The sequence below is a fragment of the Amblyomma maculatum genome, chromosome 10 (assembly GCF_055883805.1).
Source record: "Amblyomma maculatum isolate TAMU_Amacu chromosome 10, ASM5588380v1, whole genome shotgun sequence".
NCBI classification, from domain to species: Eukaryota; Metazoa; Arthropoda; class Arachnida; order Ixodida; family Ixodidae; genus Amblyomma; species Amblyomma maculatum.
The window spans coordinates 132,333,122-132,360,999 of record NC_139353.1 but is presented as its reverse complement, the minus strand read 5'-3'; the positions used below and the strand labels follow the sequence as shown (position 1 = coordinate 132,360,999).

At 46.1% G+C, this 27,878-nt stretch overlaps 1 protein-coding gene across 2 annotated transcripts; it reads left to right on the top strand.

Moving 5' to 3' along the window:
- Positions 1-304: 304 nt before the first annotated feature.
- CycB (Cyclin B) lies at positions 305-27,878 on the top strand. Of its 2 annotated transcripts, none has more exons than XM_084580473.1 (8): positions 305-503; positions 9,774-10,040; positions 11,542-11,757; positions 11,978-12,139; positions 12,626-12,862; positions 17,362-17,501; positions 22,334-22,442; positions 25,052-27,878. In XM_084580473.1, the coding sequence occupies exons 1-8, from the start codon at positions 474-476 to the stop codon at positions 25,148-25,150; spliced, it is 1,260 nt and encodes a 419-aa protein (XP_084436599.1). In that variant the 5' UTR covers positions 305-473; the 3' UTR covers positions 25,151-27,878. The 2 variants fall into 2 exon arrangements, with proteins under 2 accessions (XP_084436599.1, XP_084436598.1); XM_084580472.1 differs by lacking the exon at positions 305-503 and adding an exon at positions 691-801.

Below are 27,878 nucleotides of genomic sequence, written 5' to 3'. Positions count from 1 at the left end.
TCTTATGATTTGAAAAAGAAAAATTAGCAAAAACTCTTTTGGTTAATATTGTCGTCTGCCAACAAAAATGTTCACATCCAACCTTAATAGCAGTATTCTTTTTTACAACGCAGCGCTGTACTGACCAATACAAGGAACAAAAGCAATTGCGACGTTCACAAATTAGGTTTCACATTATTTGTACTAAAATTGTGTTTTTGTAAAATATAGGGTGCTTATTAATAAAATAATTGAGCTAGAACGATCTTATAAATTCACTTACTTGTCTATCCATTCACTCACTCTTGCACCGACTGAGCGACGGCGCTACGGTCGACAAAAGCCATACAAACCAGTAACGTCAGCGGCACTTTCAAAGAGTGCACGAGCAGGGGCTTGAGCACGAGCGGTCCGAGAGCGCCAGAGGACCACGGCACCACGGCTGCAGGCGCTGTTTGGACGTTTGAACTGAAAAGTTTAGACCTGACACGGATATGGCGAGTTTCGGGCGCTCGGCACGATGGGTGAGTAATCTGCATGATAGCAATACTGGCGAATGCGTGATGCGGCTGAAGTGAAACGGTAACCCTTGTTTGTCGGGTGCCGTTGCGCCGTCATTTTCATCCGTTGTGACAGCTACGCCGACTTTGGTATGCGCCGCTTATTAATTCCTCTGCCCCTAGGAACGGGTTAGCTTTTCGAAACGACTCGGCACGAACTCTGCAAATGCAGCTTCGCATGTGGGGCTCCAGACAAGTGGTGTTCGGCGTCTGGCGAAGTCACTCGACGCCAGTGGGGCTAGTGGGGCAGCCCACGCTCAAGGTTCGCGACGACTTTTCGTTTGCCGACTCCAATAGGCATGTCCCACTTGTCGCAATTAATGCAGGCATTTACGTTTTGTTTTGCGCAAAAGGCTAACACTAGCGCTGGCCGTCATGTTCCGCCATCAAGCTGACAGCTCGTAGGTCAAATTTTGGATTAGTCAGGTCACGTGCAAATAGTTTTGCGCTTACCTTGCTTGTCTGAATACGCGTCTGGCGTCCTCAGGACCTTTATATGTTCACTTGGTTCCATCTGGCCGGCGTAGGCCTCGTTCATAGCCTCCTCTATTTTTTCGTTGAATGAGGAATGCACCAAGCTGGGGACCTTTTTGATTAGCGGTGGTTAGCAGCTTTTGTTATTCGAATGCAGTTAAAATATTTACATCTCCTGTAACAGTATGCACCTGCCGATTTAGTGTGATGTAGCGCTTGAGTTTAGCTACAAAACGTACCGACCCGGCTCGGGGCAGTTACTGCCGGCAAGGTCCTTATTAGCCACCACTCTCAGTTCCCTAGGCCCATGTGGCGAGAACCCGCCTGTCGAACAACTCCGCCAGTTTGTCACCATGGCTCTGGCTGCGGTACGTAGTTAAGTGTCCCCTTTATGCCGTGGTGGAGGCAGTTGTCAGCTGTCACAAACTGTGCCAGTATCTTGTTTAATTAACTGCTTGCTCGCCCTTCTTCGCCACTCTGCTCGCCTCTTGCCTCCGTTGTGAAAATTCGTGCACACCCAAACGTCATCGCAGCTTTTGCCCATCCCTGTCATGGATACTTGAACTTCGGCAATGCGGTGAGATACCTGAAAAGATTTGTAAAGAAAAGGGTATGTCCTAAAACTGGTGTGAGTTACTTTTTAGCTATAATATTGCTACCGCAATATTTGTTTTGTCAGTGCTGATCTGTCTAGATTATACTTACAAATTTTAATTGCATTTTTTTTTAATATCCTTCTTTCTTTAATTACTATTCCTATTGCCTCAAAATGTTTCCTGGTTATTTTAGCGACACTAATGCATAATTAAGTTATCTATTATATGTCTAAATTGACACTATGAATTCTTTTCTTGCACATGCAATGAACTCTGGCTGATTCCCCACTGTGGATATATGCCATGCATTAGGGCATGCAAAATCATTGCTGCTGCTGCTATGCTCTTCACCCCTAACAAACAACTTTCTATACCTACTTAGCCACTCCATTAAGATTCCATTGGCATTATTCTACCTCCAATGCTACCACTCGACAGTGCATAATTGTTTGGAGTCTGGTATTGGCGTCTTGCGGCATTTAGGTTAAAATTTGGCACAGCCTTATGATTGGCTGGTTGTGTGACGTCAAACCAATGAAATCACTCACATTACCTTGTGATGCCATCGAATTATGACTTCGCATGACTTATGACTATGACAATGTCTCAGTGACATCATCAAACCGCTGACACAAGCTATACCCGGGAGCAGCTTTCTGAAATTTTTATTCATTTTAATCTTTTCTTTCTTACTGCTGCAGTTTTCGTTTTTCTTGGCGTCCTCACGCTAGGTGAGAACTATAAATTGTACTCACCGTGGCTTAGAGTAGTGGCTAGCTTGCTCGGTTGGGAATCGGAGGGATGATGGTTTGATTGCCGGTGATGGCCCAACTTTTCTTTAAGTGTCAATGCGAAGGACATTTCTAGTCACACTAAGCAGGTGGCAAAATGACATCACGAGGGGTCTCAGCAACACATTTTGCGGCTGCACCATAGGCTATAGGTCTTTCTCTTTAATAAACATGGAACTTAAGTAGCTCATGAAGGATTTGGTGCCGCAAGTATGCCATTGAATGTGTTGAATTACTGATGCATGCATTTAGTTTCGTAAGGGAGAGTAGTGAGAATTAACTCTTTCGTTACGAAAAATTCGCTATTTTTTGTAGGTCTCTGAAGATATTTTTTTGCCAGCACATGTTACAGCATACAAAATTTTACATAATGGAATGCTATTTCCAAAAATGTAACTTACAAAGAAAAAAGTTTATTAGGGAAGATGCAAAAAATTGGAAAATGGTCATTTCTGAGGCAAGTTGATAAAAATAAGATAGAGGAAGGTGCAATATCTAGACATATTATAAACAAAATTTAAAATATACATTTTGAAGATAAATGACCAAGGAACACTGTAAAAAAATAAGCTATCTGTACAGTGCCATCCTTCAGTTACATAAAAACAAAACTACAGGTGGAAACAGCCTCATTTCTCGTGCCATGAGGTAAAACAGTTCCTGGTTTTCGCAACAAACCGAAACTGCAAAGTGCTATAATGACAGGGTATACACGTTGGATATGCGGCGGAACTTCAGGACTGCGTTTTCATAGAATCAAACCACCTGGACTCTGAGTCAAAGCTTGCTAGTGAATAGCTGGCGCCATTTTCGAGTAATTATCATCTCAGCACTGTCGAATGACAAAGCCGGCAATATGATTCGATATTTGACCTGCTGGAAGTCTTTTGATCACAAAAGTTTGATGTTAGTGGTGGATTACCACGAGTGAAGGTTCCTTTTTTTTTTTTTTTTACATGCGGCCATCATTCCCTTTCTCGTAACAGTACGTGCACATTAGTTCTCGAAAAGGTCCATCAAAAATCAGAACGTCACCAAAGTGGGACAGTTTAATCTGGTTCTACAAGGGCAGTGCCTACACTAACCACTGGGTGGCGCTAGGTGCACGAAAAACAATTCCAGCATGTCAATCGGCGATGTAAAGCGTCGATCACTGGCGATAGATTTTAATATGCGTGGTAAGTCCAGTTGGTTCGATGTAAGGAACATGATGCTAACTTGAGCACTGAATGTTTCCAGTGCCTTTTAGTAACATGGTATATTTGTAGAGTTGCCAAGTTTTGTTGGTAAAATCTGTTTAATAACACGCTGCATTGAACTGAGGTGGTTTAAGTTCAGTACCAATCACTACACTTTCTCTCGTACGTCTCATATCTTTTGGGCATTCAACCTCACAATTTACCATTAAAGCAGTTGGGACATTCGATTATTAGCTCCGTGCCAGTTCAAGGTCTGTGCATACAGTTGCAGTTAGTGTCTCTAATGCCCTTGCCTGGCAAAGTACTCGTGTGCTTATAAAGTGAGTCATCCTTTATATGCACTTGGCCAGGTTTACATTTTGCCCTGGCATCTTGTTAGTCTTAACACACACTGTTAATTTGTTTGCAAGCACTGTACACAATGGTCAGAGAGATTATTAGAGTTAATGACATTCTAGTGAAAAATCGAAAATAAATGGGCTAGGTGTGTATTGCGAAGACATCACTGATAGTCGCTATGGGTAACAAATTGGGTACCAAGGGAAGGAAAACGTAGCAGGGGGAGGCAGAAAGTGGATGGATGAGGTTAAGTTCACAGGGATCAAATGGATGCAGCTACCACAGGACCGGATTAGTTCAAGTAATTGTGGAAAGGCTTTTGACCTGCTGTGGGTATAGTTTGGCTGATGACTGTAAGGAAGCTGCCATTGCCGCCACATGCATATTGATTGCTTGAGCAACTAAAAGTGACAGCACGACACTGATGCTGGAGCCCTGTGCCGTTATCTGTTGTCATTTGCCTTGCCTAGGCGTTTACTTCTGTTGGTTTCTTGCACAAATATTGTATGTGTGACCCTTGTGAAGTACATGCTTCTGCTATAGTATTAGCTGAATTATCCTGGGATCATGACAGTAGGTCTTGGCACATGGTGGAAAGACTTGGAAATGGATTTCCTTCTGTGGGCTGTACGGTGTTTTTGAAGCAAAAGCTTCACTACTTTAGGTATAGTTGGTCTTTGTGTGGCACTAAATTTGACCTTCACCGAGCTAGAGGTCATGCATGTCTTACCACAGCTAATTCCTTCAGTGTAGCCTTGCAGACCACCTTGGTGTCTGTTTCACTTTTGGGCGACCTTTCAACTTGAAGCTGAGGACAGAGTGGAAGAGGGTGGAGCAAGTGATTAATCACGTGGGTGACGTCGTGTCTTGCCATCACGTGATGGAAACGGCCATGAAGTCATTTGATGGGTAATGGAACGAGGAGCAACCGTGCCTCGACAGAGCCAGCCATTGATGCCAGTGGCAACAATGCTGCACTTGGCATGTTCTACCGATGCCAAAAAAAAAGTTCTGCCAAGCATAACCATGCTGTGAAGCTTTCACTGAATACCATATTTAACTATGTAGACCTCTTTTTGCCCAAAGTAATGTACATAGTTATGTTAGGAGCATCTGTAGACTTTTGCATTGTGGCACCGCAGACCTGCTGAGAGCATGATGGCGGTCCCGCCTACACCTGCCCAGTCACTTTTTTTTTTTTGCAATGAAGGGAAGGCTACAGTGGTGGAGCATTCATATTCTGCCAAATAGTTTGGCACACCTGCCGAAATTCTTGTAATCGGAACTTTTTTTTCTGATTTTAAATATTCACAACTGTTAGAAAAACTTTAATGAATGTTGGCAACACACTGTGTTTTAGAGGAAGCCGAACTCTTAGTGGGGACCACATTCCGCTGCCTAGGAAGAGTTTTCACTTCACTGCCTAAAAAAATTTGATGGAAGTCATGGCTGGTGTGTGGCTTGTCTGTGTTTATACGATGGTTTGTTTTTGGAGTGGCCCATTTTTGTTGGCTCTTGGATTGCTTTGACATGTTTGTGTGGTGAAGTGTAAGGTGGCTAAAGTTACAGAATGAGCACATTTTCTAAAGCAGCTGCCTGTAGGCACAAACACCAGTTGAAGTTCGAGTGCTTTAAATTCTTTGCGCAATTGTGATATAATGATGGCTTTGGTTTTGTTCTCCAGATCGCTGATAAGTCGACACAAATTGGTGCCAGGCACCGGGAAGTAGCAGTTGTACGTCTGGTGCTAGAACTCGATATCCACCCTATATAGCAGCTGTGTGTGACCATTCAATCATAGTCATGGCCTCACTTGGCTCTGGTCACGTGCCAGCCGGAAGCATTGTGGATGGTGAAAGCTGGCGTTGCCGTTGAGTTGGAGTTGTCGCAGATTGGGGTGTAATAGTACTGATAATAGCATTGTGGTCGTAAGGTCGGAGTGTGTGCCTGTGGCTTCTGTTGTAGCAAGCACAGATCCTGTTTCTCTTGGCATTGAACTGTCGGTGTAAGCTCCACACCTGCGGCTAGAAACTAATTTCGCATATGAGGTTTGTAAGCTCGGTGTGGTTGGAACAAGTACCTGGAGCAGTAGCAGGGCCAATAGTGATTTAATACTGCAAATTTTCGACTTGTACATGTACAGGCTGATCCACTTCTAGCTATAACACGGCCACTGCTTTCAAAGCATCATTACGTCCGACCCAGCCATTCCATAAATCTAGGCGGCAGGCCGTGCGAAGCATCAGCTCCGCGTCTCGCTGTGCATATGTCGCTTCGCTTCGATAAGCGCCTGCATCCGACGCAATGCTGCTTTGAAAGCAGTGACCATGTTATAGCTAGAAGTGGATCGCCCTGTACATTCATCATCTTAGGTCAGGCCGAAAGAAGTGCCTCCAATATTAGTGGCAATGAAATCTATTGAAGCTATGCAGTCATGGCTGCATTGCAGATGTCTGTTAGCACATACAGCTGGTATGCTCGCATGAGAACCCAAGAAGCTACATTTTCTACAGCATGCGTGAGTGTTAAAGGACAGAACACTGCACTTTAACCACCAGTTTTTTTTTATTTCAGCGAATATGAAACCTTCAATATGGCCATTATTGCAACTTGAACAATTGATGTAATGTAATGTATGTACTTTTAAAGTAATTTTGCTATGCATAAAACAACCCATGCTTACACAGACGATTAGCAGTCATCACCGACCTAGCAAAATATATTTTTAAATCAATCTTCGTCGTGTTCAGGAATACCGCTTGCGGACAGCCTGTCAACTTGCAGTTGTACACCTCTTCCCATTTCGTGATCACATAATTTGTTCACACACTGTTGGAGGGATGAGTATGCTACACTCTTTTTTACAAGCTTAGATTGGCATGTGTCATATCTCATTATTGGCTTTTTACCTTCAATTTTCTGTGCATCCAGCATGTGTGGTCCGGGTACAAGTGTATTTCAATGTCGAGTACCAAGAGGCAAATGAAGTTTAAGATTACCTTTAGGACCAAAAATAACAATTCAGGACTACTAAACCTTCATGTCATGTTTTGTTTTATTGTGAATAATGGGTTATGGTATGGTGAGAAACTCTGTAGAAAAATTTCGCCAAGAATTTTCAGTCTTTGCATGTGCCTGTTTTTATGTAGTCCGATGCGGGAAACAATCAGTAGCGGCCACGACAGCTGTACTTCGACAAAAGTGATGTACCGAAAATTAATATACATATCACCTGCCAGAAAATACTTGCAGGTTTTCTAGTGCAGAGTAGCGTCCATTTTAGGTTCTACGTCCAAGCCCGCTACAGCACAGGAACATATGTATAGACGAATGTTAGGGGGCTATGGTCACTGCTTCATCCGAGGAATTCAAAACACTCCTGTGTCATTTAGTGAGAACTGCTAAAAGCAGGTAGTAAGCCCTGCGAAAGAATGGTAGTTATTGCTGATAAGCACGCGGGAGAGAGTGCAAAACATAACTCAAAGCGAGCGCTCTTCAGAGAATAAAGGACACTGTGCAAATATGAAAACCAGTGACGTTTCCCGACATGCGGTCACGGGGGTTGCTACAGTGATAACTACAGCGTTTTGCCGCAAGAGGTTAGTTCAGTAGTTTTTGTGTAGTGCTTGATCTTATGGAACGGAATCCTGTGCGCGAGAGTTGTGTGTGTGAAATGTCGTATTCCACAAGATGTGCTCTTGTCTAGCATTCCTGCCATCTGCAATCCCACGCTTGAACGTGTGCCATGAAACGCCACGTGACAGGAGCGATGGTTTGCAGTCCGTGAGCACTTGCCAGAGAAAGTGCGACAGATACTGCGCCTTTCCTGTCAACCAATTACATAATTGTCTCCTTCAGGCACTGCGTTCGCATATGTGGACGCAACCCAAATTTTATTATATCCGCGCGAAGTGTGAATTTCCGCCTTAAAAATTTGGCACCCATAACATTTGGACCCGCCTTGTCAAGTGCGTGGTGCCATCCCTTCTTGCTACAGCGAAATGTGCTTGTAAACGGCAAGTAAAGATGGACGTTGTTGCGTTCTACGGCAGGACAAATCGGTAGCTTATTTTTGCATGCCTCTTTCTAAACCGGTGCCTAATAATACTATTTATTGTAATGAATGTGTCAATAATGAAATCTGGCATGCAACGTCTACATTCCCTTATTTTAGACATAGAAAAAGTGCTTCAGTGGAGTTTTGTGTCCATAAGTGTGGACGCGGCAGTACATAATTCACTGACTGCATGCAGATGTCCCAATCTTGAAGGCGTCAAGGTATTCTCAGAGGAAACTATTTATTATGCCTGATGATTGGTTAGAAAATGCAGAAAATGTTGCAATGTTTTCATTCATGTAGCAGATTTGAGGCACCATGTCCACATATGTAGACGCGAACAAAATATTAACATTTTTTGCATAATCCTTTATATTTCAGTTCTGCCTGGCCTACTGATCACGCAGGGTGCAAAAAATTGTTCCTATCAGAAAATTTAGTTTCTGCCTGAAGGACATATGTAACACTACAACGAATGCCTATGAGAGGCAAATGATAGAAAAGGAAGGGTAGTCTTTCGCCATTCTCCTTTTAAGAGATATCTGAGAGACCCTCTAATTTTTTATACAAGGCAAGACATTTTCATTTCCGCCACAATCCCATAACATAATTTAGTCAATGTTCTTTCCTTTTTTATACAAGGCAAGATATTTTCATTTCCGCCACAATCCCATAACGTAATTTAGTCAATGTTCTTTTCCTTTAAAACTGTAAAGCAGGCTCCTTCACCTATTGGCCACTTCTGTGCATGGTGTTCAGGGAGCAATTTTTGTATTTTACAAGGTGACAGGTCTCATGCCCAGGCTTTTTTTTTTTTTCTTGTCATTTGGGTCTACTTTGGTGGCTAGGGTGCTTGGCTACACGAGTTTCGATGGACGAGGAAGGCAAGGCACCCGTGTTTGTCCCACATTGCCACTGTAGCCCTTTTTACACGGACCCGACAACGGGGGTCGAGCTGAGTGCACTCAACCTACCACGTTTACGTTAACCCGACTCGTCGAGCAGCGATTACAGCAGTGCCTTGCGTTAAGGCAAAAAACTAGCAAACAGCACCTGATCCCGTGTTTTTGTTCCTTTCGCATGCATTTCGCATTTTCCGTACTGCTCTCCTCGCCCCTCTGTGCCCAGACTCAACTAGTGTTTGCATGCTTCCTGCAGCGGGGTCGAGCGGGTCAACCACCCCTTGCAGCAAAGTTAACTCGGACTTGACCCCTCTACTCGTCGACCTGTACCAACAGCGATTATATGAACCCAGTTGCCGGTTTTCGACCCGATAACTCAACTCAACCTGGTCTTGCCGGGTCCATGTAAACCACACTTGTAGCATCCCTTGTAAATAACTTTCAAATGTTAAACCCCATGAATCAAAACCTCAGCTCTGGCAAGTTCTGTCTGTCTTGTTGTGAAGTGCACTTTATCGTGTTGCACTGGCAGGCGGATGGAATGAGTTGGCATTGTTGCAGATTAAGGGTGGCCATTGATCTTACTACTGATAATAGCATGATGGTTGTATGTCGAAAAAGTGAACTCTCCTTACACTGAGCACAGGGAAACCTCAGCCTGGTGATCTGTTCCAGAGTGATCTAGCTATGTATATGGTGGCCTGCGTTATAGGCCTTATTCCCAAGTCTGGCGTCAGTCCCGCAGCTGTCATGCTCAGCCACAAAGGGCAGGACAGGGAGTGGTGTTTGTATTTGTGCCCCTTTGTTCTTGGCACACAGGCAATCAACCCTTGACCGACAGCGCCCTCTTGAACTGGTTCTTGCTCTGCTGTGCAGGGTGGCTCGGAGAACCTGGCTGCCACCAAGAATCTAGCTGTAAGCCTGAAGTCTGAGAACCTCATGGCTGCCACCAGGAATCCAGCTGCAAGCCTGAAGTCTGAGAACCTCATGCCTGCCACCAGGAATCCAGCTGCAAGCCTGAAGTCTGAGAACCTCATGGCTGCCACAAAGAAGACAGCCACAGTCCTTGGCCAGAAGACCACTGTGGGCCAGCTGTCTCAGAGGCCACCACTGCGGCAGCCAAACAGGGCTCTTACTCTAAAGGTAGGACTGATCTTCCTGGGTGCCAGCTAAGCTGCGGTTGCAGTAAAAGGTGGGGGGGGGATTTTTATTCGATTAGAATATTTTAAACTGTAGGTTATTTCTTACTTCGGATATGCCGATTTGGCTAAGATGCATCTGATTCGCTTTCAGATTACCATGCACAGCCTTCCCATTTGACACTTTACCACATCACTTGTTTCTGTTTTTATTATTTTTTTTTTTTTTTCCTTCTGAACAGTCATGCTTTTGCTTGACCATACTGAGAATATTGAGCTAGAGGATAGTTTTAGTGTACAAGCTTGTTGGACGGTACTTTTATTTTCTGCTGCCTAAGAAGGCAACCGCGATTTTAAGTTATGTAATGTTTCACGTTTTTGCTAGTCCAGTAAACCAGATTCTTCATACGGATGTGAAATGGTAGTTAATTCAGACTGGAGATAGACAAACCTTCAGCACTAGCTGAGCAGGCTTTTCAGAGTTTGGTTCATCAGTTGTGCAGAAGTTCCTAGCAGAACTGTAAATAAGAATTGGTCATCTGTACTCCAATTCTTTTTCTGCTGCACACATTGAGAATACAGTCATGCACAAGTGAAAGACCTGTGGCACTGCCATAGGAAAGGGATTTTGCAGCTACCTAAAGGTGGTGACATTGGGGTGTGGCATTTTTGTTGCGTCCGTTTACCTGGGACAGCTGTGCTCAAGTATTCCTCGTGGTAGGTGTATAGAAATGCGACAGTGCTGGTATGGAGCAACATAAATACTCTAACCTCGCCATAATGAACACTGATATAGCGAATTATTTTTGGTTGGTCTGTGGTTTATTTCTAAGAGAGTTCCTTCTGTATAGACATTTGCATTTTGGGCTCCCTGGGCGCTGCCTATTGTTCACTGGACAGACGTGTTTACTGCGCGCAAGCACTGTGGAAGCTGCAGCAAAACCGGTTTACGACTGTCCAAAAAAGAGGAATTTCGACAAATCCCTCGCCCGATGCAAAGGTCTATAACAAAAAAAAAATTCAAAATTTGACGCTATATCAATTATATAACTTTTCTTTTTGCATTATAACTGCAGAAAAACGTGTAAAGGAGCCGGAATAAAAGAAACGCAATTTTCAACCAATCGAATCGCCCACTGCAGAAGTGTTTGAATCGCCCGCGCGTCATTTAGTGGCGGCAAAAAAAACTGCCACCAATGGCTTATGGCCTCGGAGATCGCACCCCCGCGCGCAGTGACCTCTGTGATCACTCAAGTGGTTTAAGGAGCAGTGTCTGACTTCACTTCCATGGCCACTTTCTCATTGTGGTTTCTTTACTTAACGCTGATAACTGCATAGTTTAGTGGTTTAATTTTGCGAATTAGTGGCCCTGATTTAAATGTGACAATCTTGGTCCCTGTTCAAGTCCTGCACTACTTTCCCATTCACTTTGCTGTTTAAGCTGGTCTTCCTTGCAGAGTTTCAGCAGCTGTGGCTGCTTCACCCACAATTCGGTCATCCTCCAGGTGCCTTGCAAGACAGACGACGTGGCCTCTCTCTCCAAGAGCCTCCAGAAGACCACAATCAACGAGGAGCCCCAGGAGAAGCCTACCGTTGAACACTCTTACTCTGCTTCCCTCCTGCCACCCGGGCTGCCCAACATTGATGCCGAGGATGGCCATGAGCCCCAGCTGTGCTCAGAGTACGCCCAGGACATCTTTGACTACATGGCCTCGCTTGAGGTGCGCCCTTCATTGCCTCTCTGTGGCGAGCAGTATTCTGCAGTTTGCTTGTGTTTGCTAGTTTGTGGGAGAAGTGTGTTGCACTGTTTTTTTGCCTGTGTCCTTGAATAGATGCCGGCTGAAGGTTTTCACCTATGGTGTTCCTCTCATACATGCTTCTGATGCTTGCGTTCGCTTTGCCTTGAGGCAGTGACGATGTGTGTGGTGCACTGGTGTGCAGGTTCGATGGCCTGTGCAGCCAAAGTTTCTGCGCCTACAGCCGTCGGTGACTCCAGAGATGCGCTCCATCCTGGTCAACTGGCTGATGCAGGTGCACTCGCGCTTCCAGCTGCTCCCAGAGACCCTCTTCCTCACGGTCTCTTTGGTCGACCGCTTCCTGCAGGTGTGCACTGCAATGTCTGCTCATACAACTGTCGGTAGGAAAATGTGGGCAGTGATCACGGACACTTCTTGGTCTGGCATGCCTGGTTTCAGTGTGGGGCTGATGGCATGCTGGAAAGCTGTTGTTGCAAGGCCTACTTAGATGAAGGCTTGTCGCAGCTTGTCTGGCTGCTTCGCTTTTGTATAGGATACATTTACTTGGGCTAGGAATATCGTTTCTGCAAAGAGAATGGTCGGTGACATATTTAGTCATTTTTCTATTGATCTCATTTACCACTAAATGCACACTGAGCTAAAGCAAGGAACATGAGTCTGAACAAATATTGGCATAATTACAGCTTCCTCAGCCTGATTAGACATAGGTAAGAATGCAAAAAACTTCTAGCTCTCACAATTTGTTTTACTCTAACAATTCACTTCACAGTGTAGGCCTTCAGCAAGACAGGATTGCGCAACTGAGACTAGCCTTGCAAACTGTTCTATGCAGGCTCAGAGTGTGAGCCGTTCGAAGTTGCAACTGGTGGGCGTGTCGGCCCTCTTCACGGCCAGCAAGTTTGAAGAGATGATGGCCCCCACACTGGGTGATGTGGTGTACGTGACGGACGGCGCGTACCAGGGGCGCGAGGTTCTGCGCATGGAGCAGCAGATCCTGCGCGTCCTTGACTGGTCCATGGGCCGGCCCCTGCCCCTGCACTTTCTGCGACGAAACTCTAAGGCTGCCCAGGTGGGAGGACAATTGTTGCTTTGGAAGACACATTACCGGTGCACATTGAACGCGCATTGATTTCAGGCTCCTGTTGACAGACCATTGGTCCGGTTGAGTGGTTTAGCTTTCGGGACTTTGACGCTCTCTTGTGGGAACAATAGCATATCAGACAGCCTGCAATGCCTATAGCAGCATGTCATTTAGTACGATCTCTCTAAATCTGCCTAGCAACCGGGAATTGTCAGGGAAATTTTGTGCACAGGAATAAAATAGGTGAAATGTCGAGAAAACCATCAAAAATATTCATACCTGCCAACTCTTCCGAATTTTTCGTAAAATGTACGAATTTTGATCAGTCTTACGATTTTACGAATCTTGCATGAAATTTTATGGAAAATGTTTTATTAACACTATTATAGTACCTTCCGCAGCCACGAGAGGGCAACACATATTCGTGATATCAGCAGCTGCAAATGTTGTAGTGGCTTCTGTTGTCTACTCGGGTAGACATAAATCCATATCCAAAACTCAATACTGCCTGCGGCCTTTGCAAACCTTTGTTCATGTGTTTGGACGACTTGGTTGTTGGCCTCTGTTTTTGTTTGATCTGCGGCCACATCCGACGCAGTGCGACTATAGTGTTTTTAGCAGTAGCGGTGTCGCGGTGCAAAGGCGGGCTCAAAGCCGCGACAATACTTCCAAGTACAGTTGAATCCCGCTATAACGAAATTCACGGTGCACGAAAAAAAATTCGTTCTCGCGGAACTTCGTTATCGCAAAAATTTGACGTGAAACGCAGAAAGAATTGCCCAAGCAGCAGCAAAGGCGTTTAATGCCAAAAATCTGTAAGCTTGGTTTGCTTACGCTTCACGGCGAGCAACGCCGTCACGCGATTTTCGCACTCGGTCAGCAAACCCATTGCAACATCGTCGTCTCGGACAGCAACGAAATTCCTGATGACATCAAAAGCGTCCATCACCTGTACGGCGGTTGCCGCAGCCGGCGCTTCCTGTACGTCGTCGTCTTCTTCATCGGAAGAGTCCTTATCATTCCGGGCAGCTTTTATGATCTGCTCATCACTCACATCTTCGTGAACAACAACACAAGCGTCAGCGCCGATGTATTCGTCGAGCTCGAGATTAGGCGGCACGGTTCCTATTTCTCCCAGCGTTTTCCAGGCGGCCGCGATCCCCGGAGCTGGTGACGCCTCTTCGTCGTCGTCTGTAACGCCTGGTGTTAGGCCAGCAGAGTGTACGGGTCGACCTTCGGCAAATCCGGCGTGCCTGAAACAGTTCACAATTACTGAGCGCCCCAGTGTGCTCCAGGCAGCAGACATAATCTGCAGTGCCACGTACAAGTCCACCTTCGTGTCTCGGCCGGTTTCAGTGTTAAAAAGCAGCCGCTGAATTAACCTCCCGCGGTAAGCGTGCTTCAGGCTAAGAATCACGCCCTGATCGAGAGGCTGTAAGACAGACGTGCAATTGGGAGGGAAAAACCTCAGCTCCGTGTTAGTGAGCTTGACTTCGTCGGAGTGATGCGCTGAACAATTGTCCAAAAGCAAGCAAACTTTACGGCCCTGCCGCTTCATGTCGCGGTCGAATGCCATCATCCACTCGGTGAAAATAGCGCGGGTCATCCATGACTTGTTGTTCGCCTTGTACTGCACAGGTAGGCTACGAGTTCCCTTAAAACAGCGCGGCTTGGCACTTTTGCCTATGACTAACGGCGGACGCTTGTCCGAGCCATCCATGTTTGTGCAAAGCAGTACTGTGATGCGTTTTTTGCTGTGTTTGCCGCCGTGACAGCGCTGCCCCTTGAAGTCGAGCGTCCTAGCCGGCAACATCTCGTAGAATAGCCCGGTCTCGTCGGCGTTGTAAATGTCTGCAGGCGCGAAGTTGCTTAAAATTCCGGCCATGTTACTCGCCTTCCAAGCAGCTGCTCCGTCCACGTCTGCTGACATTGACTCGCCGCACAACACTTTTCCAACGATGTTATGGCGGGCCTTGAAACGGTTTAGCCAGCCAATGCTGGCTTTAAAATCATCAATGCCAAGTAGGCATGCATAGTTCAAGGCTTTCTGCTGGACGATGCTTCCGGACAGGGGGACGTTGCTGGCTCGTGCTTCCACAAACCACGCATGCACTGCTTTGTCCAACTCTTCATGGAGGGGCCGCGTCACCTTTTTGTGCTTCGAGGATGTGCCTGAAGCAAGTGCCATTCTCACGCTGTCCTTATTGCCTAGAATCGTTGACAGCGAACTTGCAGGAATTCCGAAGTCTTCAGCAATTGCCGCTTTCTTCCTTCCGCTTTCTGCTTGGGCGATTATTTGAGCTTTTTGCTCAAGGGAAAGAGTTTTGCGTTTTTTCACTTGCGTTGCCATCGTGTCCTGCGGATGAAAACTCGTCGTTGTCGAAGAGAAAGGCAGCGAGTGAAGAACGCGACCACGACACAAAGCCAAAATGGCGGAACTGCAATCACGTGATTTCATGCTTAATGTGGCTTTGGATTTGACTTGGACTTCTCGCCAATAAAACTAGTTTCGGTTTCGATTTTGAACGCGAAAATTTCGTTGAAGCGGAAACGCTCTGCAAAAATGGTTCGTTGTGCAGAGAAATTTAGGCCATTAATTCTTATAGGATACTCGCGGGGAATAAAAAATTATTCGTTGTCGCGGAAATTTCGTTGTGGCGGTATTCGTTGTGGCGGGATTCAACTGTATTTTTGAAGTTGTACACGTCAGAATTTTCATGCTTCGTGCAGTCTAAGAAAGGAGAGAGGTTCGGATTTTGCACCATGTGTGCCTGTGACGTTAACATTTTACATGGTGCCAAGTCCGACATCAAGCTCCGCGTCGCTTCGAAAAGGCACGAAGGATACATGTGAGCCATGGACAGCCAGCCAAGCCTGACAGGTTTTGTACGCAGCGATAGTGACCTCGGTGCGATTCGTGCAGAATGCCATTTCACGGCGTTTTTAGTTCGACACATCCTGCTAAATGTCAGTTATCAGTAGGTAAAGTAGCAACCGTAAAAGTATTGCAAAAATAAATCGTGACACAATAGTTTTTGCTCAATACTCTAAAAGACACTGATTTCGCTTGTGGGTGAGTGAGCAAGCTTGTTGCTAAAGAAGGTAAATTCTTAGAAACGAAGGAAAAAGTCCCCCACCTCCTTGGTCGCGAAGGGTTTACGAATTTTAAAATTTTCCGGTTGGCAGGTATGAAAATTATTGCAATGTCAGGAAAAATGGCACAATATTCTGCAGTGAATTGCAGCTGACTCGCAGCAATTAATGTTATCCATGCAGGGCGATATTCTGTCTTGCCAGCGCTCAGTCATGCCGCAAGGCGAAGAGGAATATATTACAGTAAAACCTCGTTAATACGTACCCACATACCAAGTAGTTGCGGTTAAAGCGTAGTTGTGAGAATTCTGCAGCCTAGGCACGATTGAAACACATGTATTGGCTGACTGCTTAGGACATAGTGGCTCGTGAAATGCCTACCGCTTAATGTGTTTGCTGTAGCAGCTTTGCTTCCACCGTTCTGTGACTTTAAACATTCTCCGCTTTTCCGAAAAGCATCATCAAAGTACAGACCGTCGGCACAGCCAACTATAAGACATTGTGGCCATGTTCCGATGAGTGCAACGATGTTCGTGTCAGTAGGAAGCCTGAGAAGCATCGCTGATTCTGCACCCTTGCCTGTGAACCAAAACGCTGACGCGAGCGCATCGCTGGGTAATGGCCAGTCCTATTTCAGTAACCACCATCATCATGCCGTAAACCCTATCACCTCAGTGTATTAGCACTATGGCTACCGCCTACCAGCCTATACCCATGTGACTGCTCACGCCGACCTCTCACTGCGTGTGCTGTGCTGTTAAGATTTGGCAACATGTTTTTTGGAGGGTGACTTGTTTGGAGGTGGTTCTGTGCAAAGCGTCAGTGTGTGTGCGCGAACAGTGGGCACTATGCCAAGGCCTAGTCGACCTAAATATCGTATACTGACTGTTAAGGAAAAGTTGGACCTCATTCATTCCATAGAAAATGGAACCACAAGAGCGCTCTAGCGCGTGCGTGGTACTTGCTCTTGACAAGTCTGGCATATGGAATACTCGGGAGATGCTGAAAGGTGGGGCCGCATCCAAAATGAAGAGGTGCTGCTTGAGGGATTCTGCTTTTCCTGATGTTGAGAAAACTTTGGTTTTGTGGCTGAGAAAAGCTAGATCACAAAAATTGCCAGTCACCGGACCTCTTGGCAAAAAAACAGAAGCGTTTATTGGTACTACTGACAAGTGATGATGCCTGCTTCCTTATTCAATGCGTGGTAGGAGTTGTGGTACGCTGGTGATGGCTGAAAACAAAATTTGTTTGCAGTGCCTTTTGTCATTCCAATTCAATTTGCACCCAAAAGGTTCCTATTCCCACAACTCCCCTGACGTTTTCCAGTGGTTGTGTCCCACCTTTTGGTAAAGTTTTGTGGAGCTGTTTACCTTGGAAGTGGCGCCAACCTGCAGGCGGACGTGATTGAGCACTGCGTGGCCAAGTACGCGCTGGAGCTGAGCCTGCTGGACTACTCCATGTCATGGGTGCGGCCCTCGGAGCAGGCTGCCGCTGCCCTCTGCCTCTCCCTCAGCCTGCTGGGAAAGGAGAACAGGTGGGCGTGCGGTGCCACAATTACTTACTGGCCCACTTTGTCAGGAGCCATTTTCTTGGTACGCTCTCTTTCTCTCCCCTCCCACGGGCAGTTTTTATGCTAAGCTGTAATCTGCAGGAAGCCAGAAAGAACTGTCAACCTAACTGTGGCAGTGATGTCGCTGCAGCGGGGAAGTATGCAAGGAGCACAGATTACTATGTCCGCTAGCGGATACATTTGCAATGCTGTCATCAGCCAGACTATACTCACTGCAAGGCGAAGGCCTCTCCAATATTGCTCCATATAACTCAGCCCTGTGCTAGCTACATCCACTTGACCCCTGGTAACTTCTTATGGGAAATTCGAGTGGGAGCGCAGGTGCACTCGAGAGCACTTCGAAAGTGCTCTGACAAGTGGGCGCCATCCAGTGGGAGAACAGGAGTACAATCATTGGCTTCCAATGGTAGAGGAGGAGGGTTTTTCCTCCGCTGAGAGCAGTCTAATGCACTCCCAGCTACTCTCTCGTCTAAGCGAGTGCAGAGGAAGTCGCATGGCATAAAGCCCTTGAGGCGGCGACGCTCAAAATGGTGGCTGCAAAGCGTCTGCGCTCAGCGAGCTCTTTGGAATCAAGAGAATTTGCGTCAGAAGCGGAAAGCATTGCTCAAGTGCTGTATGCATGTTTGAGAGTCGCTGCTGACGTCGAAAGGGTCGAAGGAGGGAAATCGCCGCGCTGTGAGAACAAAGGCATACAAAACAAGCAGTTCTTCACGGAGCGTTGGCCTCTCCTCAGGTTGCAACTCTGCCACTGTGGGCAGGTGGAAAATGCTGAGAAGTGCGGTCACGTGGTCGTGGCGCACTGCTCTCAACACGCAGAGAGCGTTCCCATGGGAGGACAGTTACACCCTCACTCAATGTGCTCTTGTACTGCTGTGCCAATGCTCATCGCCTCTGCTCTCGTCCCCCCCAACCGAATGTGCCATTAGCCTCATCTACCCACCTAACCTTCTGCTGCCCCAAATGATTTCTACTAGAATGTCAGTAACTCTTATTTCTCTGATCCACTCTGCACGCTTCCTATCTCTTAGCGTTACACCTACCACATTCCATTCCATTGCTCGCTGCATTGTCCACAACTTTAGAACCCTTTTCAATATTAGCCTCCATGGTTCAGCCCCATAGGTGAGTACAGGTAAGATGCAACTGCTGTATACTTTCTTCTTGAGCGATACCGGTAAGCTGCTAGTCATAGTCTGAGAGTACTTGCCAAATGCACACCATCCCAATCTTATTCTCGTTATTTCCCTTTCATGATCCAGATCTGCAAATACTACCTGTCCTAAGTAGACATACTTGCCAGTACTTCTAGTGCTTTGCTACCTAACGTAAACTGCTGTTCCTTCCAGAGGCTGTTGATACAGTCGAACCCGGATATATCTAACTCTAAGGGGATCTCGAAATAGTTCGATATACAGAAATCGGCTTGTGACGGAACTTACGATGCGAAAAAACGATACTGTATTTGTCGCGTAATCAACCCACTCTCATAATGAACCCACCCTTCACTGAACCCACCCGTGAAGGGTCCGAAAGACCCGTGAAGGGTCTTTCGGACCAAAAAATCTCAAAATCACTTTTTAGAAAATGTGATTTGCGAAATCAGTAGCTCTTTATCTACCTATCTGCTAAGTTTTTCATCTCTAGGGTCTGTATTTTAGTCACAATGCCAATTTATATAATCGATGTTGCCCAAATTTGGGCCGAAAACGACCCAAGAAACAACCATTTTCCGCGAGGCGTAACTCCCATTTTGTGCGCGGCACCGTAGCCATCTTGGTCTCATTCCAAAGAGCAGTCTTTGTCTCAGTCTTCAAATTGCCGCCTCTGCTGTTTACATTCGCCCATTGGTCGCATAAAAAATAGCAAAAAAGAAAACGCGGAATTTGCAATTCCATTCGGGGTGCACGTGACGATAAGTCGTCACCGCATTGGTGGAGCTGGCTGACGGCGTCTGCTCGGCGCGCCCGAGCCGCGGGGAGACGGCGGAAACGTGACGCCGCCGGCCGCGCTTGGTTCCGAACCGCGAGGTGCGTTCACGGCAAGAATTTGTGAAAAAAGTGAAAAAAATAGTTGAGTAATCATCTCAAGTGATGCCCTGCCCCGGCTCTGCGCGCTCAGGCCGACGAAAGTCGTGCGCCGAACGATCGTGTGTACGAGCCTGAAGTAGGCCTAGCGTGTTCCCCGGCACGGGAGACTGCTACTGCCAGCGCTGGCACCCGCCGCGACAGTGATATCGCATGCTGCAGATGAGGAGAAAGATAAGCTCAAAACAGAAAAAGCTTTAACTCTCGCCAACTCTGGCAACGAAGCGGTAGACGGATTGTTTTCGTGACTATGTCGGCAGCGCGGCGGGCTGTCCGCTTGGCGAGGCGATATCATGATCGTCAGATCTAAACAGTTTACCGAGATTGACGAAGCGTAAAACATACGGCGGCAATATTGGCATTTAAAAAAAGTGAACGGGGATAAGAAATCGCCGTCAAACTTATTCTCCAATGCGTAAACTGCGGGACATGTCGTCTTCGTAGAGCTCGCCGCGCGTTTGCGCCGATCGGACCTCGTTCATAGTCCTTAGTGAATGCACTTGCTTCCAGTGCAATGCAGAGCACTGGGAAGCAGCAAACAGCTCCAAATTACATTTCTTTTTCGCAATAAACGTTCCTCACCGCGGTCTTGATGCGAAGACATAGCAAAACCACGTACGTAAAAAAAAAGAAAAAGCCGCTGCCTGCATGTGACTCGCGCAGCCGAAAAAGTGACAAATGAATGTGCTGCAACTGCAAATCAAAATGAAAGAGGCGACACTGGGACATTGGAAAGCAAAGAGACTACATTCCTGGAGGTTTCTGGCCATTTTAAATTGTAAATGTGTGCATTACACCAGTGAATGTCTGTTAAATAATCCCCTGTTTCTTTTTTGCTCTTTTCTCAAAACATGCATTGTCGACCACTTGCAGTTTTGCGGCCTTAATATCTCGGCACCTATTGCAGATAGAGTAATAATTTTTTTTTTGCAGCATGAAGCCAAATATGTGGAGCACACAATGTTGCAAGTAGATTTTTTAATTTCTTGTTCAAAATTTTTAAAGTGGCTTTTTTTTTTTGTGACCATTATATGCTGTATTTTGACCTTTGAACTTTGTTATGCAATAAAACAAGAAATAATTGCTTAATCAAAAAACTGCTTGCAACATTGCGTTCATCATTCTTTTCAGTGTCCAGCAATGTGTTCATTTGAAGTTTTTATTCATTGGTCATTTTCTATTTGTTCTTGTAAGAATTAGACTAATTGATGTAATTATCTTGTGAAATAATTGGATCACAAAAGAAATAATTGCAGTTTTGGAATCTGCACAAAAAACTACACAAACCCACCAAGTTGCATCAATTTTGATTGGTAAATAAGGAAAATAGTTTTAAGACCAGTGTCCCCCCTTAAGGCCAGCTCGCTCACATGCAAGCGATTGAGCGATCTCGGCCACGAGCGGCTGCGACAAAGCAAAAAATTTCCAACTTGTTGGAACTGTGTCCCTCTGGCCGCTCGAGCCACCGCGGCAGCTCGGAACAAGGTTTCTGTGTCGCGGCGGCAGAAATTGCGAGCGTTTTCGCTGCATGTCGAAGGCGCGCGCAGTTTCGGTCGTCTCTTCCACAGCTCATTTCTTGGCAGCGTGCCAAGATTCTGCGCAGCGATAACGTCAAGGCTCGTGATGGCTTGATTGCACAAGCCTGGTTCCATTTATCACACCGCGCTTGGGGCGGGCGTCATGATCGCAGCTGACTACATGCTTTCGTTGATTCATGAGTGCAAAGATAAATGACTCGCCCCCCCCTCTAAAAAAAAGAAAAAGGAAACCCTGCTGCTTTTTAACGTCCGCAGCCGGCCATATCTTACGCTACGCCCTGCGTACAGCACAGCGATAAGAATGGATGACTCTCTCAAAAAAAAACATACACAGAGAGGGAGAGATCTGCCGCTTCTTAACGTTCGCAGGCGCCATAGCCACGTCAGCCACCGTGCGCAGAGTGTTCGCAACACGCGCTGGAGAAAGCGTCCGATGTCTGTCTGAAAACAGGCTGAGCTGGCTTGACGCATGCGTAAGCTCGTGCTGAAGGAAAGAGATAGCTCGGCAAAAGAATGGGCACACCCACGCACATGTCTTACAAACGTGGTGTACTGGCGCGCGGGAAAGGATAACTGCAGATGGGCGCTGCCCAGACCAGCCGTCGCCGAACTGTTCCCTTCCTCCCTCCCTCTGCGCGTGGCTTGAAAACGTCATGCGGCAAATGATATATCGAAGACCGGTGAAATTGAGTTCGATATATGACGCGGCTTTCCTATACTATAACCGGGTTCGACTGTGTTACCTTAGTGTTCTGCATATTGATTTTCAGGCCTACCTTTCTGCTATTCTTGTCTAGGTCATCAATCATTCTTTGCAGTTCATCCCCTGAGTTACAAGCAAACCATAAACCAGCATTGTTGCATTGTTCATATATTTTAATTGTTAGCGCTCGTTTGTACCTTGGTGTTTTTGCTCCACTTATTTCAAGGCTCTGGAGAACCTGGAGAAGTCGGGGATATTGAACATAGTAGTCGTGGTATTTTACTTGGAGACAGTGTGTGCACAAACTTCGTCATTAGAACTCAAGACTGTGTGTGTTTGGGACGGGACACCTTAAATTTAGAGTGGCTGAGCTTGTCCAGGCTGAGAAGACTCCTGGCCATTTCGTTGAGGTGTCCCTGGCGCCCTCTGCCTAGGAGCGAGCGTCCCACAGTGTTTCTTCCGCACTTGCAGGTGGGGTGCCCTGCTAACCCACTATGGCCGGTACTCTGAGCAGGACCTCCAGCCCACCATGCAGCGCATGGCTGCCCTTCTGCTGGATGCACCCAAGAGTGCCCACAAGGCAAGCTGAACAGCTGTGACTAAAGTGGGCGATAGGTTTGGGGTGGAGGAACATGCTGTGTTTACTCGTGAGTCTTAAGATGGGACATGAGTCTTAAAGCTAATTGTGTGTGGGGGGGGATTTGAAGCAGTGAAATTTGGTTTTGTAAGATCAGTCCTGTAGAACATGTCTCACTAGGTACAGTTGGCCATTCAAATTAAAAAAACCTAAATAAATTTGGAGAGATGTGTTATAGGATGCCACCTTGCACACTACTGACCTGTGCTGTGTCGGGCTGCACACCCCGGTCATGAATACGTGCAACTTTTGCGAAAGCGCGTATGCGGTCATAGTGCGATACATGTCTACAATGCACAGTATTTTAGGACGCCTTCACCATGCAAGAGCTTCAGAGTTCTCTCCCGGCATCGACCAGTCTTTCCTCGCCGCGAACGGATCTTTGGCAGCCGCCAATGAAAGAGCAAAAGGGCCGCATGTGGGCTATTTAGTTTCGAGTTTTATATCTCCACTTGGGTAACACCAGCACTGATGTTTAGGTATACATTTTAAGATTCATGCTACGCTGTCACCTATCAAATATCTGTTGTGGCTTACTATTGCCTTGACGTGGCCTCGTTTGAAGCGGAACATAGCTCAAAGTTCCAAAGGTTCCCTCTTGTTTCTCTTATTGCGAAAAGTTCGCTTGAAAGGCACACAGTGAGCTATGCGAGCTCAGTATTTAGGCACAAAATCAACCTTGTTTAGGTTTAGAGCTAGCGCCCTTTTGGGGAAGCAAACAAGCTGCCTACCGAAAACTTGGCTTCCTATTAAAGAAAGTGTTAGTCACTCCAGCCACAAGTTGTAGTACCAAAAGAAACTTCAGCGCTACTGGGTTCATTATCCAGGAATGCCTCATTTCAATACATACTAGTTTGTTTTTGCACAATACCTTAATTTTATGTAGTCGAACCCGGATATATCGTACTCGAAGGGGATCGCGAAATAGTTCGATATAGTATCGATAATTCGATATACAGAAATCTGCTCGTGACGGCACTTACGATGCGAAAAAAACGATGCCATATTTGTTGCATAATCAACCCACTCCCATATGAACCCACCCTCCACTTTTGCACCCGAGAATTTGAAAAAAAAAAAAAAAGCGTTAAGGCCAGCTCGCTCACATGCAAGCTATTGAGCGATCTCGGCGACGAGCGGCAGCGACAGCGAAAAATTTCGAACTTGTTGGAACTGCTTCCCTCTCACCGCTCGAGCCACCGCAGCAGCTCAAAACGAGGTTTGTGTCACCGCGGCAGAAATCGCGAGAGTTTTCGCTTGCATGTCGATGGCTCTCGTCACTTAGTTTCGGTCGTCTTATCCACAGCTCATTTCTTGGCAGCATGCCAAGATGCTGCGCAGCGATAACGTCGGACGTGTTTATTTTTTGATCGCTCCTGCGGTGGAGGGAAGCAAACTTGGCAGAGTGTCCGTGATGGCTTAATTGCACAAGCCTGGTTCAATTTATCACGCCGCGCTTGAGGCGGGCGTCATGATCGCAGCAGCTGACTGCGTGCTTTCGTTGATTCATACATGCAAAGATAAACGACTCCCGCCAAAACAAAAAAAACTGCCACTTCTTAACGTCCGAACAGCACAACGATAAGAAAGGATGACTCGCAAAAGAAGAGAGAGCTGCTGCTTTTTAACGTCCGCAGGCGCCATAGCCACCGCGCGCAGAGGGTTCGCAACACACGCTGGAGAAAGCGTCCGACGCCTGTCTGAAAACGGCTGAGCTGGCTTGGCGCATGCGTAGCGCGTGCTGAAAGAGATAGCTCGGCAAAAGGAAGGGCACACCTACGCACATGGCTTGCAAACGTCATGTGTTGGCGCGCGGGAAACGGTAACTGCAGATGCACGCCTTTGGGGAATGGGCGCGGCGCTGCCCAGACCAGCCGTCGCCGAACTGTCCCCTCTCATTCCTTCCGTGCGTGGCTTGAAAATGTGACGCGGCAAACGGCCAAGGGTGATGCGATCGTCTTTGGGGAAGGCACACTTTCCAGCGCGTGGTGCGGAATTCGATATGTCGAACGACCTGTGAAATTGAGTTCGATATATGACGCGGCTTTCCTATACTTTTACGTGGGATTTTCAAGGGGATATTCCGTGTGTTCGATATAACCAAAATTCGATATATCTGGGTTCGATATAACCGGGTTCGACTGTATGACGCGGTTTTCCTATACTTGTACACGGTATTTTCAAGGGGATATTCTGCGAGTTCAATATAACCAAAATTCGATATATCAGAGTTCGATTGTATATGCTTTGCCTCTACATGTTCACCAAATTTGGCATTTTAACCCTGAGAACTCTCTATTTTAAGATCTTGGATGAAGTTTTCACCCGGAAATTATTTGCTTCTGTATCATCGCTTCAACTGTGATTATAGCATGATGGGCTGGGCTCGGGACTGTATGATCGGACCTGGGCTGGACTCGGGCTCAAAATTTCGGCCCGTGCACACCTTTAGTGCTGTCTGCTCAGATTTAATATAACAACCATGTGATTAGTAAAATAGCACGCAATAATGTCTGTCCATTGGTTTGTGAGCAGGTATTGTCCCTTTGCAGGCCCCATACGAGAAGTTCAAGAGCAGCCGACTGGAGAGCGTTAGCACGCTGATGATGACCTACACTGCTAAGTTGCGCAAGATGGCCGGGCGGACCTGAAGACAACCGCGGGCAGTGGACGAGTGTCGTGCTGAACAGATTGACACTAGTGTGTGTGTGTGTGACAGCCATGTTGAACTGGCAGAGACTTGTCAGAAGAGGGCAGGCATCTCTACTCAACGTGATGCATGCTCTTGATTGTGACAGCGTTGAAAGCAGCTGAATTTTTTTTTTAATGTGACAAAAAGCGTTGTGCTGCTTGAGATGATGCGCTGACACAACTTGCTTGGTGTTGTCTTTTTTTATTGGGTTCTAGAGTTGTGTTCTAGAATTGTGGCTCTTCGCCGTGTAGGCAGGTGCAGTTGCTGCACGTTTGCCATCTGCCTAGTGTATCTGTCAACGGAAGGACGGGGGGGGAAACATTGGCTTGCATCGTGGCCTATGAGGGGGTATCCAAAAGTTTTATCATCACGAAATAAAAAGCATACAAAAATCACTTGCAGTAGTCATAGTTCTCATGTAGTCTCCCTGCAGAGTAACATTTTCGCGAACATTTATTCACATAGTTCGAACCCTCTTTCTAGAAGTCGACCGCTTTGTCGGAAAACACTGTTCCACTTTGAAAATGACATCCTCTCTGTTTTTAAATCGCCGATCACAAAGTAGCTTCTTCATCTCGAGGAAGAGAAACTAGTCGCGTGACAAGTTTAGGCGAATAAGGTGGATTCTACAAAAGTTATACCCTAACTGGTGGGTGCCAACAGCGTATGCTTGGCTGTTGTGGAGGAGTGAATTGCCAGCCAGGAGACTGACGCCTTTGCTGATCATGCCATGACTTTGATGATGGATATATATTTTTTCTCCTTGCTCATTTCTTTGGTCTCCTGATCGTAGAGGTATACCCAACACTTGTTCATAGTGATTAGACCTGCGTAAAAGTTTTCCTTCTACTCCAACAGAGTCTACATCTTTTGGGAAATGTTGACAATTTTGCTTTCGAAAAGGTGCTGACAAGCGAGGTACCCAGCGTGCAAACACCTTATTCATGTGCAGTTCCTCGTGAATAATCCTCTACACAGTTCCGTAACTTAGCCTAATCTCCACCATTGCACTAATGGCCTCCACTTCACCCTGGTAAGATCATCCTTGATTGAGGGTCTACCTGCCCATGGTTAGTCTGTTGGGAACATATGACAGCTTTTAAACTTCCCCTTCAGTCTCTCCACAGTGTCATATGATGGACTTTCCTCCCCTTTGGAGTGTTGTCGTCAAATGGAGGAAGTTTATAACACTGCGGACTTCAGTTTGTTCATCAGGAAGGTTGGTATTTTTGCAGCCTGTGGAAAAAAAACTACTTCAGAGAAAGACCTGATATTTGCTCAAGTATGCATGGCAATGACACTGATTATGCGCAATGTTTTGTGTAAATACCTATATGACATATTCGACATAATCAAAGCTTTTGGATACCCCCTCGTATCTGGGTATGCCTTCTCCAGAAGCTGCCATTGCTTGAATGGATGGTAGAGCTCACAGTAAAGCTATTTATCCCCTCATCTTTCCTTTTCTAGTCTTGCATGGGCTGGAGGCTGTGTAGTCACATGCTTTCTCAGCAACCGAAACAGTGAAAGTGGTTCAGGAGAGTTTGCAGTGTACAGTGCTATTGGTCATAAGAGCACTTATCTGTGTACTGACAAACTGCTCTCACCGAAACAAACATTTACAGACAGTCAATATTTAAGATATATCAGTCTATTGTGGGATAGAGGGATGTATCAATAATGTGACATATAAAACATGCCAACAGATGAGCTTCTGTGTAACCTAAAAGTAGGGTGTACCCACGCTAGCGACGCGCAGGTGCCTGCATGTCTAGCCGCCATAAGCCTTCAGTTGGCAAGGCTGGTTTCACAGCCACTGCACAAAACTCTTCTCTGTACGATAACAGGGTCACATTAAAAACTATCATGCCAGGCTGAAGGCCACTTTCGGACTTTATGTTAACCTTGTTCATCGGTTTTACGGGGTTAACGCCACCAACAGGCGGCCAAAGCAAGGCTCTGCAGCAGACCTGGCTCGGTGCACGAAGTATCTGACCGTTGATTAGGAGAAACTCCACTTCCAGGGCCACGGCGGGCACTTCCTTCAAAATAGTGAGTCATAGATTTGATAGTAGGGAAAGAAGTTCCATTTATAAACTGAATTTTCTATCTTTTGCTGATGAACGATTCCAGAGAGGCAGAGAGTTTATTTTTGCCCTACTTGGATGAAACTCCAGGTCTGTAGTGGCTACCACACGAGTTATTCCTATTAAACAATTGATTTTGTTTGAAGTTGCGATTTGTTGCCTCAGAAATAGTAATAGTGTCCACTGTTGTGAGCTTGCCTTTTTAATTGTCTGAAGTAATTTTAGCAGACACTTAAAAGTATGGAACACTGGATAAGCATCGCAATTTTTTTTTGTGCAGTGAAGTTATCAATCTAAAATGGCCAATTTCTTACTGGTTTTGTTAGAAAGGCTGTAAAAACTTTGCCTAAAATTTTCCTCTTTGTCCATGGCTTACATGGTTTTGCATAGTCTGATGGCACAGTTGTCAGCAAGCGTGATTGCAATGCCACGTCGGAAAAATGTGATGTACCGAAAACTTGGATGCAAATTTCGTTCCAGACCAGTGTTACAAGTTATGTTTGCAGTGTTGTAATGTTTACAGACTAAACAACAAAATAAATCTCCTGAATATTAGGTTTCTAATGCTAATATTGAAATAAAGGGTTTTGGGGCCTCTCA

Coding starts and splice junctions, on each gene's coding strand:
- CycB (XM_084580472.1), top strand. CDS start 706: ATGCAGCTTCGCATGTGGGGCTCCAGACAAGTGGTGTTCGGCGTCTGG. Junction 10,041..11,541: donor ACAGGGCTCTTACTCTAAAG/GTAGGACTGATC, acceptor GTCATCCTCCAG/GTGCCTTGCAAGACAGACGA. Junction 11,758..11,977: donor ACTACATGGCCTCGCTTGAG/GTGCGCCCTTCA, acceptor ACTGGTGTGCAG/GTTCGATGGCCTGTGCAGCC.